At 43.5% G+C, this 17,354-nt stretch overlaps 2 protein-coding genes across 12 annotated transcripts; one reads left to right on the plus strand and one right to left on the minus strand.

The window, feature by feature from the left end:
• The first annotated feature begins 650 nt into the window (after positions 1-650).
• Positions 651-4,523, plus strand: Hisrs (histidine--tRNA ligase). 5 transcript variants are annotated; one of them, XM_076447389.1, is made up of 6 exons: positions 651-919; positions 1,315-1,623; positions 2,099-2,308; positions 2,392-2,613; positions 2,692-3,193; positions 3,842-4,523. In XM_076447389.1, the coding sequence occupies exons 1-6, from the start codon at positions 824-826 to the stop codon at positions 4,312-4,314; spliced, it is 1,812 nt and encodes a 603-aa protein (XP_076303504.1). In that variant the 5' UTR covers positions 651-823; the 3' UTR covers positions 4,315-4,523. The 5 variants fall into 5 exon arrangements, with proteins under 5 accessions (XP_076303504.1, XP_076303509.1, XP_076303505.1 ...); XM_076447390.1 differs by lacking the exon at positions 1,315-1,623 and adding an exon at positions 1,810-1,962 and having other exon boundaries at positions 663-919; XM_076447391.1 differs by lacking the exon at positions 651-919 and adding an exon at positions 1,810-1,962 and having other exon boundaries at positions 1,483-1,623.
• On the minus strand, positions 4,509-17,277 carry Ork1 (open rectifier K[+] channel 1). 7 transcript variants are annotated; one of them, XM_076447368.1, is made up of 9 exons: positions 15,069-15,680; positions 12,742-13,365; positions 12,598-12,681; positions 10,710-10,886; positions 9,791-10,171; positions 9,233-9,495; positions 8,210-8,371; positions 6,886-8,121; positions 4,509-5,633 (listed from the first exon to the last, which is right to left on the minus strand). In XM_076447368.1, the coding sequence occupies exons 3-9, from the start codon at positions 12,671-12,673 to the stop codon at positions 4,863-4,865; spliced, it is 3,066 nt and encodes a 1,021-aa protein (XP_076303483.1). In that variant the 5' UTR covers positions 12,674-12,681; positions 12,742-13,365; positions 15,069-15,680; the 3' UTR covers positions 4,509-4,862. The 7 variants fall into 7 exon arrangements, with proteins under 7 accessions (XP_076303483.1, XP_076303481.1, XP_076303482.1 ...); XM_076447366.1 differs by lacking the exon at positions 15,069-15,680 and adding an exon at positions 15,960-17,277 and having other exon boundaries at positions 4,510-5,633; positions 12,598-13,365; XM_076447367.1 differs by lacking the exon at positions 15,069-15,680 and adding an exon at positions 15,719-15,920 and having other exon boundaries at positions 4,510-5,633; positions 12,598-13,365.
• Positions 17,278-17,354: the final 77 nt, after the last annotated feature.

The following is a 17,354-nucleotide window of genomic DNA, read 5'->3' on the forward strand; positions in this document are numbered from 1 at the left end:
AAACATTGGACAAACGTGTAACCGCGCGAGTCGGTGTCGGTACATGTAATCCAGAGGTCGGCAAGACAATTTTGAAATTTCACAATTTCAATTTGATTTGCAAAAGACTGTATTTGACTTGCAAAAGGGTGAATTTGGAGTGCAAATTCTATATCAATGCGAAAAAACTTATATCAATGCGAACAGCGACGTCCAGCGAAGTTTAAAACTTCGAAACTCCGTTTCTTTTAATCCTCTAATAATATACTATATATACAGAGGTTCGAATTTCGAAGCTTCGAAAATTTGATTCTCATCACCTTCGAAGTTTCAAAAATCGAAGCTTCGAAGCTTTAAAATCTTCGACCTTCGAAGAAAAATAACAGCCCTATTCTGGCCCTATTCTGGACAAAAAGACTCCAGGACGAGAGACGTGAAACGACACGATGGACACACCACTGAATGGACACTATCAGGTCTATTCTTATATCAGCTTATATCTCGTCTGTGGTTTCATTCGAAACGTTGTTTCGCGTCATCTGACGTCAGAAATGTAGTACTGATAGTGGATCGTTGCCGTTACAAGTTGGACGATTATGGTACAGATCGCGCAAGCTGTTGGTGCCATTGATTTCGCAATGCTGTGCACACAGCATCACAGACAAGGTGCCTATAGCGTGTTCCAGAGTCCAGAGTTAGGGTAGCGTATTGTATGTGTATTTTATGTACGTATACAGTATACGCCGAGTGGAACACGGATATAACCTATTTGAAAGCATAGCGATGCGGCGTCGCGCGAAACGTTTGGAATTGGACTTGGACGGAGGTGGATCGAGGGCTCGCCATGGCTGACGAAATCAGAGAAAGACTGTTGGAACGAGTGAAAGAACAAGGGGAACTTGTACGCAAATTGAAAGCCGCGAAATCCAGCAATACCGAGGTATGATCGTGTATTTATACGTTTTCACATGGTCGAGTTTGAACATTTTTTTTAGTTACGTGCTTGCAAATTATTTTTTGCTGCGAACGATAATACGATGCCTTCTGGTAACTTCAGTCTTTGCAATCATGTGCGGATACAAAAAACGTCAGCGTACTTTAGATATATACGATTATATGGCACGTTATTAGTCTAGCGTAATAACTCAGTCTAGAGTAATAACTCGCGGTTGATTACCCATTCGTAAGAACCGATCGAATTTTCATTTGCCACGTTTTCTTTCGAGATATAAACTTCGCCGATTCTTCTGGCGACGTAGGTAAGATCTTGACGATGATTTGTCTGCTCCGAAATCGATCGAAGACCATAGTATCCGATCGCTTTTCGTCCCTCAGGATTTAACGAATTCGTGGGACATAGACACACAATTGGAGAGTCTAAACCATGATTTCGCTGAGGTTAGTTATGTTTGCGGTTGGGTACCTACTACCAAAGACGTTCTATTGTACAACTTCTGCGCTACCCTCGACGAGCGGCTCTCGAAATGGTCACACCTGAAAAGATGGTTCACGAATATACAAAGTTTCGATCAAGCAGAACGTGTCGCGTTTTCTCAACCGCAAGGACCAGTCACTCCGTTGATGAGAAAAGTTGATCGTATAAACGGTTTTTGCTCGTTTGAACGGCGCTCGGTTGACCAAAAGGTGAGGTTATTGTTTATTCCTGAGCAAGAACGCTATAAATTATCGATTCGGCTAGGCGTTTATTCGAACATTTCTGTACATCGTAGAGACGTGAAAAATTTTGATCCTTCCTATTTTGAAAATAATGTAATTTATAGCGTTTTCTTGCCAGCTGGTTCACATAGTACCGTTTCTTCTTTCGGGTAGTTCGATAATCAACACTGAGGCGGACTTTTCTTCTTTCGTTCCGGTTCTTGAAATATGACCGTCTCCTTTGGGATGTTATGTCTCGCACGGACCAATATCATCCTGGCTGTACGACAATGTTGTCATGCCGCCAATTCGATCGCGGGGTTTAAGGTATGCAAACGTAGTAAAAGCATTCTTTCCGATTAAGCACAAGACCATAGATACATTAGAATTTTACCATTCGTTTGCCCGGTTCAAAATGTATTGACAGAATGCATCTACATTTCATTTTGTTTGTTTCTGCCAGATAGCGGATGAAGTGTCTAAATTGTTGGAACTGAAAGCACAGTTGGGAGAGAAAAATGTGCCGTCCAAGCTCATTCTTAAAACTCCTAAAGGTACCAGGGATTACGGACCCGAGCAAATGGCCGTACGGATGGGAGTTCTGGATAAAATAGTGACCATCTTTAAGAGGCATGGAGCAGAGACTATAGACACGCCTGTTTTCGAGTTAAAGGTAACTCCGTGGATGGTGAACGCGAGATGATTAGGTACCATAAAAAATTCATTATCAAAATTTCTTTATTTCTTCGGTCCTAGGAAGTTTTGACTGGAAAGTATGGCGAAGACTCAAAGCTGATCTACGATCTAAAGGATCAAGGTGGAGAGATATTGGCTCTCAGATACGATTTAACTGTACCTTTTGCCAGGTATCTGGCCATGGGAAAGATTTCTAGCATCAAGAGGTACCACATAGCCAAGGTTTATCGAAGAGACAATCCAGCCACGACAAAGGGCAGATACAGGGAATTTTATCAATGTGTGAGTGAAACGAGACATAGCTTGACAATTTGTCGGAAAAAGTTTACAGTCCTTAACGTTTGTTAATGTTGTTGAAAGGATTTTGATATTGCCGGTCAGTATGATCCTATGATTCCTGACGCAGAATGCATACGTATTATTTCGGAAGCGTTGCACTTACTTGATCTGGGACCTTACACGATCAAAGCGAATCATCGATCGTTACTCGACGGTATATTCGCTGCGTGCGGGGTACCGAAGGACAAGTTTCGCGGCGTATGCTCGTCCATAGACAAGCTCGACAAAAGTCCCTGGTCGGAAGTACGAAAGGAGATAGTAGAAGAAAAAGGATTGAATGAATCGATGGCTGACAAAATTGGAACGTACGTGTCACGGTCCGGTGGTGTGGAACTCATTGCCGAATTAAGGAAAGACGTCGAACTGATGAAACACGAAGCCGCTGTGAAAAGTCTCGACTCTATGGAACTGTTGTTCAAATATTGTGATATTTTCCATGTGGCGGACGAGATACGGTTCGATCTTAGTCTCGCCAGAGGCCTCGATTACTATACAGGCGTGATATTCGAGGCGGTACTGACCGGTAGGTTCGATCTACATGCATTGTACAATAATGTCCGACTGTAAGTCATTTCTCGGTTCTGCGTTGTGATCTAGACATGAACAGAACACTATTTTTTTGTGGCTTCAAAGACCACGCCGAACGTAGAAAAGGACAGCGAAGCTCGAGAGGCCTCGGTCGCCGAGAAGTGTAAACATAACTAATCCCATAACAAAGCTTCTTTATTTTTCTGATAAATGCTACCGAAAATGATATAATTCCAATTATATTTACTTGTGTAATAAACTGTGGCAAAGAAAGAGACGCGGATAGTCGCGGCGCGCCGGCACAGTTCAAAGCATTTTCCATACGCTGTTCTTCCTTGCGTCCAAAACATTCATCGTTCATTACACAAGTAAATGTAATCGGAATTATATCATATTTGGTATCATTTTTATTAGAAAAATGCCACAAATTAACTTGGTCAAAGCCCCATAAAAAAATAATGAAAAATAAAGAAGTTCTGGGGTTTGAGGCTCGAGCTTCTTGACCCCTCGCGGGGTATGCCCGCCAGCGTAGCGACGTACAGTTAAGCTTTCAGCAAGACTTACAGTCGGACATTACTGTACTATAATACTATATTGTCCATGCATATTTCGGGGGAAATCATTTGTTTTGGTTGAATTTCAGGCAAGGACGTCGAAGTTGGTAGCATCGCGGGCGGTGGCCGCTACGATAATTTGGTTGCAATGTTCGACAGCAAGCATAAAGCGGTACCGTGCGTCGGCCTGTCGCTCGGTATCGAACGAATTTTCAGCGTGATGGAGGCGAAATTGAATCGAGGGGGATTAAAAACGCGCACGACCGAGGTTGAAGTGTTCGTGGCGAGCGCGCAAAAGAACTTGCACGAGGAGAGGATGAAAATCGTATCGGATCTATGGGACGCTGGATTGAAAGCGGAACACTTCTATAAAAAGAACGCGAAAATACTAGTGCAGTTACAGCACTGCGAGGAGAATGGTATTCCGTTGGTTGTAATAATCGGTGAAGGGGAATTGGCCAGAGGCGAAGTAACGTTGAGAAACGTTGCGTCTCGTGCCGAGGTTCTAATCCCTAGAGCAAATTTGATCGACGAACTAAGGACGAGACTACAAAGTTTTTGAATTAATGAAAATTTAGCCCATTACACTAAACCGGTGGTTCTTTTCTACCAGATTCCTCTCTTTATTCGTTCACCGCGTTCGAGATTGTGTTCGAACGCGCACCGTTCCGCTGCGAAAAGGAAAAAAAACTTGTGTTCTTGTATAAATGAAATATTATTACGTAATTTATTGTAACGAATAGTCGAATAAAATTCGAGTCGTTTCAGGAATTCCGTCGTCGCGGGAATCATTTTTCCTCTAGAAACGACAGGTTTCCTTGCTGCAGTGATAGAGTAACGCGCCGACATCCGGATTATAGGAACCGCTCGTCCGTTTGCTTTCTCTTTTTTTGTCGTTCGTAACGTCGAACGGTTGATGGCCCGACAAATTGAAACCGTTGATGCGAGGAATGTTCAATTTTTGCGTGAAATATTTCACCGACACCGCGAACCGTAACGTAAGGTTACTTGTATGCTCATGCGATTCTATGCCGACTGAAAAATCGACAGCACAGTGACACCTTTGTGCGCGCGTACAAACAGTATTATAGATTACGGGTCGACGCCGTGTCACGATTTTTCGTGTGATCGGGAATCAGGTTTCTCTACCTTTAGTTCCGTAAGACGAATAGAATCGTTCGAACGAACATCGGTCGTAACGATCGAGGAAGGACTTTCACACGAAGCAACGGACGCGGTAGCATTTTCTATTTTCACTTGCATCAGCGGATGCTGCGCTGTCGCGTCGCTGGTGTTTTGAAAACTGGCGAACGCATGCGATTCCATTGGAACGACACTGCCATGCTCTGTTTCCGTTCTCTCGGATTGTTGTTGCTGACAAGATGCCGATCCGGTTGAAATAGTGCTTTGATCGATCACCGATAAACGAGAATCAACGATTCGAACGGTTTTGTCGACGGGTCGAGTACTCGTGTAAGGTGTTTGCGAAAAGGACGTGTATCGTTCCTTGGTCGTATGTCCGATGGATGCCGGTCCGGGACCTTCCAGTTTTTCCTTGATATCGTCAACTTGAACGTCGCTCAGACTGAAGGCTCTGACGCGACGTCTCAGATTCTTTTGACCGATCTGTCTCTGTAGCATACCGGCTTTCCACCGGGGTACAGACTTCAGGGTGGGTAGAACGCTCGCGGCAGTTTCTTCCGTCGAAGCGTCGGCGATCTGGTTTTGAGCAGGACGCAAGGAGAAACGTCGACTCTGATTCGGCGCGGACGGCATTATCGGCGACGATAGACCCGGACCACCCTCCGTTCGAATCAGAGGTTCCTTCGGCGATTCGAACAAAAAGGCCGACTTATTCTCGTACGATGTTCGTCGCGAGTCCTGCCGAGAGAAACGATTTGTTAAAATCGTCGACATACGTCATTCAAGCAATGAATTTTAGTCAATAAAATATTTTCCAACTTGTTCGATGATCTTCTCGCATGTTTCGGGTAGCTTTATATTTCCACGCTCATAAAACTTCTGATACTTATTGTTAAAGGCAAAAAAAACTGATCCAAGTGCTATTTCAGGTCATCATCATTAGTAAATGTTTTACCATTCAAAGAGATTTGTAAACTCTGAAATAAATGGTAATCTGACGGACATCACTTGCCAACCAAGCTCTAACAATTTTTCTCGCGTTCCACCATGATAACGCTGGGCCACACAAGCTTTGGTATCACGTGAAAAATGATTGGAGCTTGGTTGGAAAGTGATGTCACATCCACCATGTAGCCCGGACATTGCACCATCAGATTACCGTTTATTTCGAAGTTAACAAAACTCTATGAATGAAATCGCACTTGATACATAAAACCAGAAGTTTTATAAGCGCGGAATGATGAAGCTACCAGAAGATCATTGAACAAAATGGAAAATATTTTATTGATTAAAGTTCATTGCTTGAATAAAAAAAATGGCCGTTATTTAATAAAATACTTGTAATTACAATACATATACAGGGTGAATCACGAATCGTAACCAGTAGATATTACTCTGTTATTAGCAGTCCGATCGAAAATGGTTTTATCAGGTATAGCACAGTTTCAAGAGAGCTTTCACGTGATTATGACAAATTTTTTGTAAAAAGAATAAAAGAAGCATTTTTTTCTAATTTTTTGTTATGTTATGATACTTACCGAATTCGCCTTAAACTCCTCTAACACAGGGTTTTCCAATTTTTTTCTCTGATGGAGCACTTTAAGGGTCTTCAAATTTTGACGGAGCACGTTTGGTCATTTGAAGAGTAGGTAATGGCACATAATCAATAAATCTTAGCAAAATTCATACGTAAAATTATTATAGTCAGAATGTAAAAAAAAAGCTTTGTTATTAATATTTTTTGCGGAGCACGGTTTGGGAGACCCTGCTTTAACAGATAGGCGTAACAAATTGTAGGTGTATATTGCAAGAAATTGAAGGTGACCTTGAAAAATCATGAAAAAGAAATTGACAAAAAATTTGCTGTAACACGTGAAAGCTCTCTCGAAACCATGCTATATATACCTGATGAAAACACTTTCGATCGGACTGCTAATAACAGAGTAATCTCTAACTGGTCAGGATTCGTGGTTCACCCAGTAATACTTACCGGTAAAAAGGGTGACGTGCTTCTCGGAGGCGTTGGAGGACTCACAGGCGTCGCAACCGGCCTCAAAGAAAACCGTCTCGGCTTGACGACCTGTGGACCACCGAAAGCTAAACTGCCTCTTCTCGTGTCTCGATGACCGGGCTGCGTTCCGGGTCGACTTCCGTTTTGGGAGACGTCTCCGGTCGCGGTTCGATTGGTGGATTGGCCGGTGGTGGATACGGCCGGAGAGGACGAGAACAGCGTGAACAGACTGGGAAGCTTCGGAGGTGATAGGGAAGCGGTGCCCATTTTTCTTTGGGGCCTCGGTTCCTGAACACGATCATCGTCGCCGGATTCTCCGGTTGCCCAGCTGCCGGTGGTGGCGACGCTCGCATGCAAGAACGAGAGAGCTCGTACGAAATCGGCCAAGCTGGTCTCCTCCAGCAAATTGCTGCTTTCCTTCTCTGAATGATCGTTGGCAGCGCCAGTGTGTGTGTAGTAGTTTCTTCTCGAGGTGGATATCGCGTTGGAGTCTCGGCCATCGTCGAGACCCGGCAGTCCTCCAGCTTCTTCCGTATCTTTGTCGCTGGTGTTACGTTCCGATTCCGAACTTTTCTTCTCCACGTTGATCGAGAAGCGGTGTTTCCAAGGGCCGGAGGAGATCAACGCTTTCGGAACGGATTTCGCAAACGAGAAACTACGAAGTTTGGTGGAAAATTTCTGTTCCTTGTCGACACCACCCTCGCCACCACCGCGACCCTTGCTCGACGATTCGGTCGCTCTCGCTTTCATCAACTCCTGAATCGTTCGGGACGCCGTTGCGCCGGACCAAGTCCATTCCGCGTGTCGATTGTCGTTCTTCTTGGTTTCATAGAGTCTGACTTCGCTCAATGCCCTCGAACGAGGTCTCGGAAATCGTGAAATTCGATCGTTCGGGCCGATCGTCCAACCACCGGGTTTGGAACCGAGCCCGTACGTCCATTCCTTCTTCTCCGACAGCGATAGATCTCTCGTATCGACGTCGTCGTTCTTGCCGGAGAAAACGCTGCGCATGGCGGGAGTTTCCTGTTGAACGAACGTGGTCTGATTCGAACAATCGCCTCCGAGGTCGTCGGTAGCCGGCGGCATGTAGCCGAGAACGTTCACCAATCTTGCTAATAACTCGGCCGGTTGAACCATCGCGTGGGTAGCGAACGTTGCCGTTTTGTCGATCCTTTGGAGATCCGTCTCGGAGACGACACGAGCTATCGGGTCCCTCTGTCGAACGAAATCAACATGTAACGTACAGCAAACGATAGCGATGTCCGTAGCCTGGTAGTCTGGCAATCGTACGGAAGTTTCTTACCGTTGGTACAACTTCGCTGTTCGCGCGGCGTCGAGGTCTCAAACGAACGATATTTTCGTTGCCTTTCCCACCGTGCAACATATCCCGAAGATCGGGAAAGCTACTGCTTCGCGGGAATTTCGCTCGCGGAGCTTCCTGGCTACATTCGTCGACGTACACCCTCTGAAAACAAACGGGTCAAATTGAATTTCTCTCGTCGATCGCGTTGGAACTTGGAACTAGGGCTGTTACTTTCCTTCGAAGATCGAAGATTTTCAAGCCTCGAATACAGAAACTTCGAAGGCGATGAGAATCGAATTTTCGGAGCTCCGAAATTCGAACCTTTGTAGTAAATTATATTAGAGGATTAAAAGAAACAGAGTTTCGACGCTTCGAACTTCGAAATTTCGCTGCTAAGTTACGTTTGATACGGATACAGACACTCGTACATTTCGAGAGAAATACGCCACCACAATTAAAAGATTGATCAAGTTGCAACAGCCCTAGTTGGAACTACGCGCTGGAATCCCGTTTTCCAAGTTCCGTATATTGAAGAAATTTTTCTTGCTACAAAGAGACAACCCTTCAAAACACTCGAGTCCAAAATATTACCCGGCTTAGGTGATTCGGTGATTCTGTGAGTCTTATACATCAGTTATACATGGAATCTCGAAAAACTGGTTTTAACAATAGTTTTACATGTGCTAGCAGGTGTACTTGAAGTATGTAATCCGTATATTTAATTTTGGCTAGAAAAAGTCATTTTCCAGAACACGTATCATTGTTAGCACAACTTTTCAAATATTTCTGATGATCTGACAACAAAATGTTTTCAATAAAAATTGATCAGTATTCACTTGTCTACAAATATCGAAAAATATCGAGAAGATGTATCAAAACGCATTCAACGACCTATAATAAGCGGGTTTGCCAGCTCGACTCTCGAGCAGTTTTGTAGGACGCGCGTACAGAGACAGCGATTCCGATCAAACCTCGGAATCGGAACTAAAGGTAACGTAGGAATTGGGACGACAGCTCGTTTACCTTGACTTTGGACAGCTGAAGCTCGTTGAACACGCGCCTCAAATAATCAATCTCTTTATTGAATTCGTTCCAGATCTTGCTCTGCGTGTGTTTCAAATTCACCGCCAGCTTATGCTCGATTCTGGTGATCTTCTTGCTGCGCATACCTCGGGCGATAAACGTCATGATCATAACGATGTATCCCAGTCCGAACGAAATCCAACAAATCAGAAATGTTTTGTACAAAATGAAAAAAATCCCGCTACCTTTTCGATTGTCCTGTCCTGCCGAGTGCGAAACAAGATTTTCAGATTGTCGCTTGGAACACGAGCGAATAGGAACTGTATCGGTGACGAACGCGCGTCAGCAATTCGATCGATAGATGCGAATGTTGATCAAGGTATTGCACAGGATAAGAGGGTACTTACTTTTGCGCGTCGAGTATACACGAAATCCTTGTTCGCGCGTGCAAGAAAAGGAAGAGGAAAAATATTACAAATGATCGCGCGTTCGATCGTTGGCGTCGAGGAGATTCAAGGAGATTCGAGGAAAGAAGAGTGCGACTAAATGCGATCTGACCTGCCACATAGTCTCCGAAACCGATGGTCGTCAACGTGACGAAAGCATAATAGACGGCTTCGTCGTAGCTCCAGTCTTCGTAGTAAGAGAAAAGGAATGCTGGGAAAAATATGAACATGACAAAACCGGGCGTCAGGTAGGCGAATATCTGTACAGCCAGTCCAACTTTTCTCGTTTCAAACGTCGTCAATTTCCTCGGACAATAATCGGTGCGGGCATTTTGCTTGTACGATTTGTACTTTTGATGCGCTTTCACGAACACGTGCCCGAAGAATTCTCCCAGCTGCGACAGCAAGATTCCGTTTATGGGGATCCCGATCAGACCGTAAAATATCATCAAGATGCGACTGAGCACGGTCGTGGGAGCCAAATTTCCGTAACCTGTAGCACGCAGAAATACGAATACACAGTGCGTTTTTAGTAACGTCCGTTGGTCACATATGTGGTTACGCACATATTAATTGCATGATCACACACACTTTAAATCAGAATAACATTTTATCGATGGACCAAACGACTTCAATTTCTCTGTAAGGCTAGAAGGATTAGTTTAGTAAATGACGTCTATAATAAGTATGTAGAAAAAACTCGTATAAATTAATATCTGAAAATTTCATTGAAATTGGTTTATTGGTTTATGAATTATAAACGATCAAAAGTGGTAAAAATTGCAATTTTTCATGATTTTCGGTCTACTACTGCCATTTCTACCATTTTTGATCGTTTATAATTCGTAAACCAATTAACCAATTTCAATGGCCCAGCTAAAAAGGTTGTAAATATATTTATTATAGACGTCATTTACTAAACTAATCCCTCTAGTCTTACAGAGAGGCTGAAGTCGTCTGGTCCATTCATAAAAAAGTTATTCTGATTTAAAGTGTATGTAGCCAATTATGTGCGTAACTGTTACGTATACCTATTGTGCTGACAACGGTGTACGCGAAGTAAAAACTGTTATAAAAATCCCATCTCAAATAGTCGGTTTCGTTTTCGGTATAGTTATAGACCGATTTCCCACAGTAATCCGTCAATTTTACAAGAATTTCGTCGTGGTCGTGGTGGCGACTGGGCACGTAGTGCGTGTGAAGCAGAGCTGGAAAAGAAAAATCGCATCTTACAATTAATCCCCATATTCGCATAGAACTTGCGACAAAGGTTTGCACGCATTGGTCGATGACGCACAGTGGTTCGGAACCGTGAAAACACGAACTAAAGTCGTTTTCGACGTTGTTGAAATTTTTTGAGAGAAAAGCTATGAATTCTTATATGTCATATTGTAAGACGCAGAGGGCTGAGATTGTATATGTAAGTAAGATAAAATAATTGTTTAATAAAGTCTATAAATAATTTTTTAATAAAGCGTTAAACAAAACCTATGTCTATATAACATTTTTTTCTTATTTAGGCCCATAGAATATACTCGCAAAGTTTGCCACTGTAGACCCTTGATTACCCTGTATAAAAGTATATAGTTTAGAATTGTTGTTATTTATCGTAATAAAAGAATTACTCTAAAATCAGATTCTACCACCCAAGAAACCCCTAAATACGTCCAGGTCATAAAATATAACGTATGAATAACAACGCTATGAATTTAGTTCGCGTTCTCACGGTTTCGAATCACTGTGCGACGCTTCGATAATACACCATACTTTGATTTCGATCGTGGAATCGCGTAAATTGTTTCGCGCGATTGCACGCTTCTCACGGATCTCTCGAGGTATCGAATGATCGTCTGGGTTAGGGTGTGACAAGGAAGGGTGAAGAACGAGAGGGTTAAAGATCGAAAGATGGATGCGCCGCGCGTTGTGTTCGATTTTCCTTTCGATGCTATTTGTGTTTTGCACTTTGTGTCAAAGCAAACAGAGAATTTCTAAACTCAAGCGCGCAATCGGCAGCTTATCGACCTGGATCCGATAAAACGTACTTTGGTCAATATTTTTTGACGATAACGGTCACGAGGGTAGGTAGTTCTATGAAAGCTTTCGAGTGATCGTCGCGGCGTAATCGACGTGTCCAAAGAAAAGGAAACAAGAAAAAATATATATATGTATTGTACAATACGTGAATGTATTGTATTACACGCGTTTGTAACGTCGTATATATGTTAAGGGAGTAGACTCGTTTTTCCAGGATTGCAAGGGTTCGAGATGTGCCTTCTCATTCCTCAATAATGCAAAGGTGACGTTTTTCAGTAGTCAAAGGTAGATAACACATCAATCTGGTCCTCAAAAGTCCTATTTTTACGTTTACGAGACGTAATTTGCAAAACGTAATTATTTTTCAAAAGCTGCGACAGCTGCATGCTGCCGAATAATGCTTCTCGTAAACGTAAAAATGGGACTTTTAAGCTTTTGGCTACTGAAAAGCCTCATCTTTGCATTATTGAGAAATTAGAAGGCGCATCCCGCACCCTTGCAATCTGTAAAGTAAAGCGATCGTTGTAACCGACAACGAAGAATCATGCATGATCGCGGAACAGAAAAATAGCAGTAGCTTGCGATTTCGAACACGTACGCACACGGGTGTAAACCGCGAACAAGAGGCAAACAAGGTTTTGCGAGCGATGGTGGTACGGTAACAGTTAATTTGCTGGACAAACAGTTGGAAGGAGTGGCAGGATGAGGTGATTTCGCGAACAATCGATCTTACGGTAACGGTGACAATCGAACGGATGGTTCCCGTTTTGTTATATTATGGAATAGATCGAATAGAATGAACAGACCAGAGAGACCGTGAATACGAATCGTAAGCAGAGGAAAGGCATTTGAAGAGAGTAGATTGACGCGAGCAACTTTGCTCACCGTTGATCTCGATGCGTTCGCGTTTGGCCTTTTGCACGCGCTCGATCTCTAAGGGACTCTCGATATGGTAAAACATGGAGGCACCTAGCAGTAAGTAAGTCAAGAACAGCATCAGAAGGACCATCCATTGTTTCTTCGACATACTTTGACCGAAGGTGACCAAGGTGGTGACGGTGGTGAAACTGGCGACGGTGGCGAAGGTGGCGATGCGGCGGATAGCGTTTCGAACGTGAACGTGAATGTCAGGAGTATCCGCTGCAAAGATTTATTTCGAGAAACCGACGACGCTGGTTTGCGTTCAGTTTCATCTGTCGGCTTTTTCCTTCCGATTAGACTCGTCTCGACCGGACTCAACTCGACTTAGCGCGATTCTTCCAATCGATAGATCTGCGTGATCCGATTGCGAACGCCGTAATCTTATCGGATCGAACGAATCCGGTAGCCGGATCCATGGGAGCGCACGGTGGACCAGCAGATTCGCGGATCGTTGTCGCGATTCTTACTACCGCGGCACTAAAATCAGATTACAAACGGTCAAGTTGACTACCGCACGGCAACACCACATTATCGCACGATAAATCTTCAGACACCGATTTCGTGGCCTTCGGAAATCTTTTCTCCTTTTCTACTTTCCTTCTTTTCTCCTTCGACGTGGACGTCTTTCGATACACGATGCGAGTTTAAGCGTCGACAACTACTCATTGTCGATAATAATACACTCCGGTTCTCATACTTTCAGCTCCGTCCCGAGAAAGATCCATCAAAGTTCTGAAAAATCAACGTTAATCGCATTTAAAAACGAATAGAGCGATAGTTGAGAGATACCATGTCGCGTCGCGTCGTCGCCAATATTAATAACGCGTGTGCGTGTCGAGTTGGAAAAATCAAATGGATTCGCCCGCTCGACGATAATCATCGAAACTTGTCCGCGATCAATTTTACGTTACACGTTGGAAGCTACTCCGTGGATGTCGAGACGAGAAAATCGGACGACGAACAAACCGAAATTGTATGACAAAACGAACCGGCAGAGTATACTTACACACGTACAGGCATGCACGCGTGTTTGTCGTCGAAAATGCGACTGTTTTCCGCGTCTAAGAACCGCACGGACGCCGTATTCGGTCAAAGGATCGTAATAAGTGGAACAATTTTCGCGAAACAAAGCGAATTCTTCCGAACAAAGGTACCTTCGGTCGAAGACGGTAGCTAGTTTCCTGGTTGAGAATTGACAATTTTTCTCGAACGAATAGCGTGAATACCGATCGTCTCGATGTCCAGAGCCCAATAGACTTGAGGACTGGTTTCTTCGTCTAGCGCGACTACAATTTTCACAGCTACCGAGCGCGGTTGTCGACAAAAATGTTCCCTTCGACGACACAACGCTTTACGTAACTCGTGTCGTGTACTTCGCAAAACGCAATATATTCTGCCGGTTGAAATATCGAAGGACAAGATCGATCGGACGCATGATTTATAGCGTAAAGAACACACGCTCGTGCTCGAGCTCCGTCTCCGTTTTCGTTGCGCCGTTTTCCCTTCGATGATGCTAGCCTCTATTTTTCTGCGACGACGTTTGTCCCTGTACAACGATGACATCTCGGTAGACGCGTGCATCGCATTTGACATATTTACGCGAGAACAGCGTGCTCCTACCGATCTTGTTTTCGCGGGAGCAAAGTGCAAAGCATAAAAGAAATCGAACACCTTCGACAAACTAGCCGTTGACGATTGAGCCCCTGCGGTCGGCATCGTGCAACCGCGTGCAACCGCGTGCACGATGCGTCTGCGACGATCGTTTTTAAGTGTCGGTGCGGAGGGACCTTTTCAAACTTAATAAGATCACGCTCGTTCCAACGAACGTTCAATTAAAATCCTACGGCCGCTATGAATGCACAATGTCACGAAATTAACGAAGCTCAGTATCCCCCCTTTGACATCGAAGTAAACGTAAGCACCTCTATCGAAGAGCTCGTTCTTCCGCGTCCGAGACTATACAGGTTTTACACTCCGAATTCACCCTTTTGCAAATCAATTTCACCGTTTTGTATTTCAAATGAACTTGCAGAAAGGTGAATTTCACGTGAAAAACCTATAGAGATAAAGATGCACGAACATTTCGCATAGATTCGATGCTGACCCTGCCGTTTAATTTCTTGTTTTTATAGATTTGTATACTGTACACTGTGTATTATACTCTATACTGTACAGCGCGGACACCGCAGAGATTACGCGTACACGAATAAAGGAAGAGCTTATCTTCTTTACACATGCAAACAATCTTGGAACAGATACCGAATAAACGTGGATTAACCAATCATTGTACCAACAAAAGCAAAGTGCTTTCGATAATGGGCTATCAGAAGTAAAACAATGACTTACGTTCGATAATGTTTCGATCGTAGCGCGAAAGTATCGAAAGACGGTGGTTTCCGTGGTTGGCAAATGCAACGGATAGAAGAGATACATACCTAAACGAAACCTCGAGCGAAGAGTAAAGAGTTTGTCTCAGCGCGAGAAATTTCAAAATGAAAAACACACGTCCGCGTCACACATCGGTCACTGCTGCGTCGAGCGCGTGTGCGCGCATTAGTCTACGTATACGTATCCTTCGTCTTTTACTCTCATTGTCGGTTTATTGTTTCGATTAACCGTTTGCTCGCGAAAGATTCGTCGAGCTTTTTCGTGCGTCAACGTCGGAGACTCGAATCTCCCGTGAATGTCTATTATATTATATAATTATAGATAATATAGATACACATGCGAAGAAAAGAAAACTGTTCGCAACTGTACAGAATCTCAACGACCGTCGATGATTTCGAAGAAATGGTCACGCGTGACTATGACTGTATCACGACCTTTCCACGGCTGTTCGAGCCTCAACGCTGAAAACTCGAGACTCAAGATCCGAAAAACGAAAAGACCGATACCGAAAAGTAACGAAAGTAGCGCATGAATGATGAAACAGCGAAACAGGTTGAAACGTGCATGAACCAATGTACATGACGACTGTCAACTGAATTGGGTCGTCCGCGAACGATGGATGAATTAAACGTTAAACTCGTCTACGTCTGTTGGAATCTGAGCAACGCATACATACAATCTACATGCATATACGTACAATAGAATAGAACCGCGTGGGGCAACTGTTGCAACTCTGAACTCGATGATGCGTTTTCTTCCCCGTACCGTTAACGGATATGACTACTGTATGATCAAACGAAACATTTTCAAAACGAATCGGAACAAAATTTCGATGCGAGATCAATGTCTTCCGGTCGCTGCCCCGATAAGAACAAAACGTACACCTTACATCGTACACGGTATCGGCATCGATCTGGATAATATCTACAAAATCTTACCATGAATCCCACTGACACAAATTCGGCGAAATGACGACGACCACGATTATCTTGCTATGCTTCCGATGTAGCAAATGTAACGTTGAAATTTCTTTTTTTTTTTTAAATAAGACGACACGCGCAAGTCTTATCCATAACAGGGACACTCGTTCCAACAAGGCCTAGCGGCAATTGCACGAGCGTACAACTTTTTGGCTGGTGGGAGAAGAATCAGGAACAAGGACCGCTTGCTTCGAGAACATGGTTAAATATTATACGCAAAATGTAGCTCCACTTTCGAAAGGAGCTCCTGTCCACGGAGAGATATTTCGCAAGCGTACCGAAATTTACGGCTTAACCCATCGTTGTCGCGGTAGAAAAGTCTAATGAAATTTCGTCCTCGAAACGTACAGGAAACACTGGTCAAACGAGAACAATTATGGATAACGGAAGAACTCGAAACGAGATCACCGATCACCGTCGAACCGCGCACGACATTAATATTCGATGAGAATGTACAGACATAACCGATACGGATCTTCTAGAAAATGCAGAACCAGTAACGGGACGCGTTAATCGAAATGTTTGATTAGTAAATCGGTGCTAATGACGATTGCTGGTTCTTTCTGTTGCAGTCCTCGTCTGCGACCATCGCGATTTACCCGTTGACGCGAACGATTCTCTTACTTTATTGAACATTACTTTACGAAAAGATTTTCGATAGGTATTGAGACGACTAACGATTCTTTCTTCGTCCTTTCATTTTGCTACATTTTCGATCGCGATCCTCGCTCGTATTTACAACCATTGTGACGCGCCACGCGAAACGCGTCGATCGCTACGAATTAGCGTTGTATGGTTCTAACTTGTCGTAAAGCGAAACATTCTAAACGATTATCGAATCGTTTACCGTAAAGAATTTTTTCTCATGATAATATCAAGTGCTAAGAGTGTTAAGATTCGAATGAAAAACGAAGCACGGAGAATCGTGTGAAATATTCGACAATTGTTTCAACAGAAAATTGATCGCCGATCTAAATTTAAATAAACTTCGCTGATCGTTATTTGCTTCAGACTGTTCTTTGAAATATTAATAATCAAATGAATAGTAGTTGCGGTAATATGGAATAAGCAGAAAAGTGGTTCCAATCGTTGTTGATCGAAGGTACCGCAGTAGTTTATTCTTTTACAGTGAAAATAGGTTTATCTATTAGGGAACAATTGGTGGCAACGAAATTGCAGTCTATTATACTTTGAAAGAAAAATATTGTGAATCTGTGAGACGAATAAAAAAATGTTCGAGCAGCTACGGACGCGTCGCTCCTGGCAAAAAGACACATTAATTCCATCCAAGTTCTATGTCTTCGATCTTTATGTTAAGTTCTTCGAACGAGGTGTCGATTCCAGGTTCGTCAA

Source organism: Lasioglossum baleicum, chromosome 3 (genome assembly GCF_051020765.1).
Source record: "Lasioglossum baleicum chromosome 3, iyLasBale1, whole genome shotgun sequence".
Taxonomy (NCBI): Eukaryota; Metazoa; Arthropoda; class Insecta; order Hymenoptera; family Halictidae; genus Lasioglossum; species Lasioglossum baleicum.

Excerpts from the sequence above, each read along its gene's own strand:
- Hisrs (XM_076447389.1), top strand. The coding sequence starts at position 824 with ATGGCTGACGAAATCAGAGAAAGACTGTTGGAACGAGTGAAAGAACAA. Across the intron at positions 1,624-2,098 it reads GGCGCTCGGTTGACCAAAAG|ATAGCGGATGAAGTGTCTAA; the intron begins GTGAGGTTATTG and ends TGTTTCTGCCAG. Across the intron at positions 2,309-2,391 it reads CGCCTGTTTTCGAGTTAAAG|GAAGTTTTGACTGGAAAGTA; the intron begins GTAACTCCGTGG and ends CTTCGGTCCTAG.
- Ork1 (XM_076447366.1), bottom strand. The coding sequence starts at position 12,739 with ATGTCGAAGAAACAATGGATGGTCCTTCTGATGCTGTTCTTGACTTAC. Across the intron at positions 10,887-12,597 it reads CGAACGCATCGAGATCAACG|CTCTGCTTCACACGCACTAC; the intron begins GTGAGCAAAGTT and ends TTTCTTTTCCAG. Across the intron at positions 10,172-10,709 it reads CACCGTTGTCAGCACAATAG|GTTACGGAAATTTGGCTCCC; the intron begins GTATACGTAACA and ends TGCGTGCTACAG.